General features: G+C 43.7%; 1 protein-coding gene across 1 annotated transcript in view; it reads right to left on the reverse strand.

The window, feature by feature from the left end:
- l(2)gd1 (lethal (2) giant discs 1) overlaps positions 1-3,611 on the reverse strand; it is a 119,391-nt gene extending 115,780 nt beyond the window's left edge. Inside the window, exon 1 of the mRNA XM_080281651.1 lies at positions 3,482-3,611. Within this exon, the coding sequence (XP_080137777.1) occupies positions 3,482-3,544 (63 nt within the window). The 5' untranslated portion in view covers positions 3,545-3,611. The remainder of the gene's footprint in view (positions 1-3,481) is intronic.
- Between the last annotated feature and the right edge of the window lie 5,227 nt (positions 3,612-8,838).

Genomic DNA, 8,838 nt, shown 5'->3' on the forward strand with positions numbered 1-8,838 from the left:
CCACATCACCCTGTGACCCGCCATTTCACTGCCCTGTTCCCAATTCATACCCCCCTCTCTCATATAAGGTAAGTCTAAAATATCATCAAAACTGGTTTTAAAAAATCAAAACCCAGTTAAACTAGGGCTCCGCAATCGTTAGGTGGAGTACGGTGGTATTTCTACCCCAATCGATAATCAGGGGTACCACATATAGGGGTAACATATATCTGGGTTTGCCTATAAAGTACATGTATACTGTACTATATTCAGGATTCACTTAATTATCCGGTTGCTTCATATACAGACGTTAGGTCTTGTTTCTATTATTTCCATATCCGGATTTATTTGTCTGTATCCAAACATAAAAGTTCCGACATCAGTGGCTGGTCGGCCGACAAGTTAAAAAAATTGATTGGGTGGCTCGCTGGCCTCTCTGTTCACGCACGGGTAATACTGTAGACCGTAATCCACATGTTGAGCCAAAATGGCTGTCTGGGTCCCTACTAAATGGTCAAAGTCCCCCAGCTGCCCAGATCACTTGGAATTAGGTTTGTCGATGTAGGCAGTGGCATCCTACAGAGGGCAATGGGTCAATTCGGACCCACAACTCATTCATCCTCAAATCATTCCAGTTTGTTCAGTTAGGCTAAATTAATCTGTTAGGATGAGATGGAAGGATGGAGTGGTGAGGTATATGTGAAACGGGATGTGAGCTGGGGGGAGGGCAGTGAAATGTTGGGGGACAGGGAGACACAGAGACGATTTGTTTGTGGCCACCCCTTATGGGATTAAGGTGTCTGGCAATAGATAGCTAGACAAAGATAGGATGAATCAGATTAGATTAGGTTATGCTAAGTTAGGTTTGGTTAGTTGGGAAAAACATTTAGTGATGGATTGACTTTGGAGTCTAATTAACCTGTGAGTCCACCATGGTGGATGGCCACTTCTCACTGTTTGCATGTAAAACTGATAAGGTTGTATAGTTCATATCCCCAAAATTATGAATTTCAACAACTTTTTAAAGCTGTCACAATGATAATTACATTATGATTTACTGAGAAAAAAATCTATCTATCTATCTATTGCCAGACGCCATAGTCCCATAAGGGGTGGACATTTGGCTTTGAGTTATTTGTTTTACGGGGAGGGGCACTAACCCTCCACCAACCCACTTGTTGACACGTAGGGAGCACGTATGGTTTGGTTATATGGTTACCACCCAGCATTGTAAATGGTTTCTTGGCTTACAGAAAACAATTTGGCTTGTCACTCAATGTAAAGCCACCTGTAAAGGAAAGAAAGGCAATAAGAAGTGACAGGAAAGATGGGAGAAATACGAAGAGAGGAGGGCAGGCACAGAAAAAGAATGATAAAGGTTAAGGAAGAAGTAGGGAGCACTACATCAAGTGAGTGGATGATGGTCGCCACCACCTACCACCAAGAAAAAAATACAATTGTATATTTTATGCATGGGAGTGTTCCTGCAATTTCATCAATTTATGCATGTTGCAGTACGTATCCACCATTAGACTACACCTGTGAAACAGTAAGAGCTGATACAACAAATGGAACATGGCTACAAACAATAAGGGAAAGAAATTAAACACGAAACATTCATTTACCACCCCAGAAATAACCTGAAAAATATAACAGACTGAAGAACTTATTTGGTACAGTAAGGTGTTTCTGCTGCTTCAAGTAAAACAAATGTTTACCTTTCCAAATATTCTGTGATTTCTTTTTTTCCCAACAGTTTCATCAAAATGAAAAACATTATAAGTTTTAACCAAACTTGCAGTGGTCATGTTTCAACCACTCACAGGAAGTCTCAGTACTCCTGAGTAAATCTCAATTACTTCCAAGATGGGTAGGACTGAAAATGCCCAGGTTAGGGCTTGATTAGGTGGCTATTTTGCAATTTTGGACAACCATGGATTTTACTTATGACAATAGGTTTTCTGGTGCTTTTGTAGTGAATCAATCTAAATTAACCTACGAACCTGTCAAAAATATACCATTTCCAAGTGATACCCCCCACCCCCCATTCCCTGAAGATAATGGGACTGGTGGGGAATCAGGGGTTTTGAATGAGGGATAACAGCTTCAAGGGTTAATTTCCAAACGATGGTAGAAAAAAAAAAAATCCTAGCTGCGGGACTGCCCTCTACATTCCCCTAATAATATCAACCATCTCATCGCATTCAAACCTAACCTTCAAACTGATGAAATTATCTTTTTTGTTTTGCAATAAAAATGAAGGCAAAAGATCAAATCACAATAAACACCAGAAAAAAAAAAAAAAGCCTTCCTAACTGGAGGGCTACACCCCTGACAACATTAACCATCTCATCTCATCCAAACCTCCATCCATCCATCCATTGCCAGACGCCGTGTATCCCAAACGGGGTGGTCAAGGGCTTAGAGTTAATTGTTTTACAGGAAGGGGCACTAATCCTCCACCAACCCCACTTGACACATAGGGATGCCAACAGCATCTGGTGTTCCCTGGCGGTCACCCATCCAAGTACCAACCAGACCCAACGTTGCTTTGGGCCTTCTTAAAGGTTGTCCAGCATCCACAGTACTGAACCATAAATGTCTTTTCTGCAGTTAGAGTAGTTTACAATTAGGACAGTCAAGCACTCTTGATACTGGTAACACTCATTGATCTCTTATGTCATTAGCTGCATCATCTTCCAGGAAAAAGTTCTTCTCAAATGTCAAGTAATTGTAATGACAAAAATCACATCCACTGCCATTTTGGAACTGATTTCAAATTCAAAGTTCAGGAGTCGTGGCTGCCTATGCAAGTGTGACGTGCTGCTTACAACTGTGTCATATGACCAGAAAAGACACTCTCTCAATGGCTTCCCTGCTTCAGTCTGATTGGTTGACATATCTGCCACTGGTGCCCACCATCACCTCTCCATTTGATCTCCCTTTACAGGCGAAGGTTGGATTAAAAAGTAACGTAGCTATTATGGTTACCGTTGATCTGTGACAACTACTTATACTGGGAAAAAAGTATGTAGGTGAGACCTATAAACTGTCCAAAGAAAATATCCATATTCGTGGTTGTCCAAAATGGCTACTTGTCCGATTTGGTTAGGTTGTTTGGTTATGTTGAGGTTTTTTGCAACTTTTTCAGTGTTCTGAATTACAGTATTTTGATTGAAATTCCTATGGCACAGTAAAAACTTTAATGAGGCTACAGATGTATCGCAAAAAACCAATAGTTTAAATAATGGGCCAAAATTGATCTAAACATCAATGTGAATGGAGAAAAATATAAAGAACCCTATGAATTATACGGTATGAAATAACTAAATGGGAAAATTTGCTACATTTTCCTGATATTTACTATAAATCCTAATTACTTTGCCCAAAATTCAAAGTCGTTAGTTCGCACCCCGTGACCCTCAAGTCATCAACGATATTGGAAACAAACTTTTCTTCACTCCATTTTAACCTGAGTTATCAGCCTAAATGACCGTCTCACCTGTGCTAAGTTGCCTCCTCGCCGTGGCTTTTTAGCTTTGTCTTCCTTTCTTCCCGAAAACATCCTGTATAATAGTTATCTTTATAAAAACTAACGACTCCTTCCACACTATATCAGCTCTCAAGTTTTGTTTACCGTCCATCAGCTGTTACATCAGAACAATGACGCTTCGCGATGCGTCATATGCAAACTGTCAGAGGTCTTGGGAACCTCTCATAAGATTTCTGTTAATATTTATGTTTTTACCTGCGTTGTAAAGTGACAGATCAGTGAAAACAACACGAGCTTATCTTGCTGAAGAAAACTGAAATAAACTTTTAATGCAAAGTATTAATTCCAAGGTAATCATTTTCACAGGATGGCTTCTCCCCCCCTCCCCCCAATGCCAGCTCAAAACACTATTAATTTACTTTTGTCCTTCACGCCCATTTTTTAACTCCTTGATACTTTAATTTTTAGAGGCTATTTTGTGATAGAGCTTCACTGCACTAAAACCGATCATACCAATTTCTTAGTATACAGGCTACTTTCCTCGGTCTCCCAAACATAACCAACTTTTCAGGACCATTTCAATAACCTCCCTCCCCTTCCATTTGACAGTTTTTAAAGTTACAGTTACAGTCACTCAGCTCACAGCATCCTTCCATTCCCAGAGAGAGTGGGAAGGAGGGCTGAGAGCATCATGGAGAGCATTAAGCAAATGACATTATTTTTGGCAAAGAGCACGATTCCGGGCAGATACATGAGAGATGAGGCTCAGGAGTCGGTTGGCCCCGGTACCTTTTGCGGGCCTTCTTGTTGTGGACAGCATTAGAACTAGCATGAATAAACCAAGGATTGTTTGCTTTAGTTGAAGGATATGAGAAAGGAATGTATGCTTCTAAAATGCCCGCGGCCGGCTCTTCCGCCCCGCCACCCCCCACACCACCACCGGGCCACCACCACCCCACCACCCGAGGAGGAGATAACGGACAGGTTAATGACCCAGGACAAGAGGGTCATCAAACCACCACTGACCTGTGCCCCTTCTTCCCGCAACTGCCCCAATGCCAGGTGAGCCTAGATCCGCAACAACTTCAACGGCGGGTTGACCATCGACAGGGACTTTGATGAAATGGTTGCGGAGAGAACGGACGTGTGCTGAACTCTCCTCCAGATTCTAGGGCTGCCCCACCGGCAATAGTTTTGCACTTTCCTTGATTAAAGTTAGGTTAGCTAGCGTTCACATTCCTCCCTACCCTTATTAGAGATATAGTAGGTGTCTGTATCTGTTTACTGAGATTGCCTTTGCTTTCTCACCTCTGGAGTGTACCCCCCACTGATCGCTCTGGGGTGTGACGTGTGAGTTATACACGGGCGCGTCCTCCCGAGAGTGGTTTGAGAGGGTAATCTCAGGCTAGGTGTGTCTTTCCCAGGTACCTTGTCCCTTGCTTGTTTTTCTCCTTCTTCCCACTTCCCCCTCACGGGGGAAGTGGTTGCTATGACGGACGCCCCTGCTGCCTCCCTGACGAATGTAGGAACGACCGGACTGACCACCCCCAGACTGACGGACGCCAAACTCGTGCCCCACTTGACGTTCCTGTTGACAATGCCACGTTCGTCATTATCCATGCTCTAGGTTCGACTCCCCTGTCCAGTCTTAATCCCTTCCTTATCAAGGTGATTGACCACTGTGCAGGAGAAGTCGAACAAGTGAAAAAACTTGCTAACGGAGATCTCCTGGTAAAAACTGTTAACTCGTCACAAGTGAGAGATTTGCTGAAACTGCGTAAATTCCACTGTTACGATGTCGAAGCCAAAATCCCAGTCTCCATGAATTCTTGCAAGGGTGTTGTCACTTGCAGGGATCTCATGGTGATGAGCGAGGACGAAATCGTACAAGAATTGGCGCAGCAAGATGTAATTGAAGCTAAATTCATAACTCATTATTCGGAAGGCATAAGGACGAAGACAGCAACTATTATCTTGACATTTGCCAAAATTTCTCTTCCTAGTCAAGTCAAAGTTGGTTATGAAATCATCCACGTTCGACCATACATCCCTAACCCTTTCCGTTGCTTGAAATGCCAGTTGTATGGGTATGGTTCGAAGACTTGTCGGGCTTCCCAGCCAGTGTGTGGCAAGTGTGCAAGCCAGGGTCATGATGCGGAACATTGTACATCTGAGACGGTCTGTTGCTTTCACTGCAAGGGCGCTCACTCCACTTCCTCTAGGGATTGTCCCAAGTGGAAGGAGGAGAAGGAAGTCTGCACAGTGAAGGCAACTGAGGGCATTTCCTATTACGAAGCTAGGAAAAAGGTGAAGGAGTTGCATGCAACTCCCACGCCGAATAGGTCCTATGCTTCGGCGGTAATGTCCCGTCCTGTGATGTGCTCTGTAGAGACCCAGACTGACCCTGTCTTTCTCCCTCCTGCCACTCACAGTACATCTCCATCTCGACCTCCTGTCCGTTCCAATTCTCTCACTGACATCCCTAAGGCATCAACTTACTCTCAGGCTGCTGCTGCCTCTTCATCAGTACGGCCTAAAACGAAGCCTGACAAGTCTAGTAAAAGTAACATGACCACCCTCACGAAACAGTCACGTCCTCATGTCCTTCCGGTTCCTACTCCAGCGAGGGAGAGAAAGGTTAGCTCTTCCTCGGGGGAGGCTGGGAACCTAGTTATTGATGACAATATGGAGGTTTCCATTAACAAGCACCGGGATAGGTCCCCCGGTAGTCGCTCGCCTGCCGGCGGACGACAGAAAAAGACAAAGCACACTGGCCCCCAACGAAAATCTTAAACCGTCGCTTTCACTGTATTACAGTGGAATTGTAGAGGTATTGGGAATAAGTTACAAGATATAGCAATCTTGCTGTCAATACACAGGCCAGACGTTGTTTGTTTACAGGAGACGCGCCTGGAGGATCATCCTGATCCTCCACAGTTCAAACACTACCACTCGTACAGAAGATATGAAGGTCACGGAGTTGCCATTTACACACACAAATCACACCCACAAACGGAAGAGATTCTAAATTCTACTCTGGAAGCGGTCGCGTGCAGAGTAAAATTTAATAACACGTATCTGTCTATTTGCTCTCTGTACTGTCCTCCACATGGCCCCATTGATAGTGATGCTTTAAATTCACTAGTGGAACACCTTCCTGGGAATAAGTTAGTGTTGGGCGATTTTAACGCCCATCACTATCAATGGGGTAGCTTGAGGATTGATGGTCGTGGGGAGCAAGTAGCCGACCTAATACTACAGTCCAACCTCTGTCTTCTGAACGATGGTAGAGCGACTCGTGTAGATGATCGTACTGGTAACTTTTCGGCCATTGACTTATCTTTGGCCTCCCCTGGTATACATCAAGATCTCTCATGGGACCCTTACGACGACTCCTTGGGAAGTGATCATTTACCCATCTGTCTTTCTTATACACGCGACATCATTTCGGACCCTCCCCCTCCAAAATTTAACTATAAGAAAGCAGATTGGGGATCCTTCTCAAGGATCGCCAATTTAGATATATCTGGGGAGACCATAGATGTTAAGGTCGAAAATATAACTACTTCCATATTACACGCAGCTGAGGCTGCTATTCCCAAGACTTCTACAGTTCATGCGAAGCATAGAGCACATTGGTGGACGCCGGATTGCCGACAAGCATTAAGAAAACGCAATAGGAGATACAGGATTTTTGATAGTCAGCCCACTGAGGAAAACTTTATTGCATACAAACAGGCACGGGCTGAGGCAAGGAGAATAATAAGAAGGGCCAAACGTGACTCCTGGCGGTCCTTTGTGTCCACGGTGACTCGTACAACTCCATTACGTAAAGTCTGGTCCACTATAAGAATAGTAAATAATAAAGGCCCACATTTTCCAATCACCACCCTTCATGTTAATAATAACATCTATGACGAGCCTGTGGACGTTGCTAACATCCTCGCCAGGAGTTTTTCTCATGTAAGTAGCTCAGCCAATTATGATCCGCGTTTTCAACATCATAAACGCATGGCTGAGCTACAGATATTAGACTTTGCCACAGAAGACGTAGACTCCCCGTACAACCAAGAGTTTACGCTAGATGAACTGCTCCTTGCCCTTAAATCCTGTAAAGACACCAGCCCTGGACCAGATACCATCACGTACGGTATGATCCAGCATCTTAATCAGGACAACCTGATTAAGATGTTAGCATTGTACAATGAGATTTGGGCGTCTCGAACGTTCCCAAACTCATGGCACTTTGCGCACGTCATACCGATACCCAAAGAGGCTGGTCGTCTTATGAATCCCACTTCATTTCGTCCTATTGTGTTGACTTCTTGTCTATGTAAGGTCATGGAACGTATGGTTAACAATAGGCTTCTTTTTGTTTTAGAGTCGAAGAATTTGTTAAATGATCAACAATGTGGCTTCCGTAAATACAGAAGTTCACTAGATCATTTAATGAATTTGGAGCATTGTATTGCAGAGGCATTTGCCAATAAAGAATTCATGATAGGGGTGTTCTTGGACATCCATAAAGCCTATGACGTGACATGGCGACACGGTATACTAATGAAGCTCTATGCTTATGGTTTAAGAGGAAATTTACCTGTTTTTATTTCAAATTTCTTAAGGGACAGAACTTTCTCTGTCAAATTACCCCGTAACGTAACATCGGATATATTTATCCAGGAAAACGGGGTGCCACAGGGAAGTGTGCTTAGTCTTACTTTATTTAGTATTATGATCAATGATATTCTGTCATCAGCTCCCATCCCGAGGAATCTTAAATACTCGCTCTACGCTGACGATTGTGCAATATGGCACTCTTCCCGTAATGCACAATTTTCGGCTGGGCGGATTCAAGCAGCCCTTGACTCCGTCCACCAATGGGCCTTGCAGTGGGGATTTAAGTTTTCTGTACGTAAGTGTGCCGCTATAGTTTTCACTAATCGTAACGTACCTAATTTGTGCTTAACTTTGGATAATCAGGCGGTACCTTTTCAAAATTCTGTAAAATTTTTAGGAATACATTTTGATCGTAGAATGAATTTTAAACTTCACGTTAATACTTTGCTTGCTCGTTGTGATAAACCGTTAAATGTCCTCAAGTACCTAGCGGGTACTACCTGGGGTGCCGACAGAAAATCTTTATTAATGGTGTATAAGTCCCTTATTCGATCGAAGCTAGACTATGGCGCACAGGTGTATGGCTCGGCATCCGATGCCACTCTGAAAGGATTGGATGTGTTACAGAATAAAAGTTTGCGAATGTGTCTTGGAGCCGTCCGGTGTACCCGTGTGACTCGTATGGAACTGGAGGCGAATGTGCCTCCCCTCCGTATTCGCCGTGACCACCTGGCCTTGTCCTATGGCAT

This window comes from Coenobita brevimanus, chromosome 90 (assembly GCF_032717465.1).
Source record: "Coenobita brevimanus isolate Jiangsu-jjx chromosome 90, ASM3271746v2, whole genome shotgun sequence".
Taxonomy (NCBI): domain Eukaryota; kingdom Metazoa; phylum Arthropoda; class Malacostraca; order Decapoda; family Coenobitidae; genus Coenobita; species Coenobita brevimanus.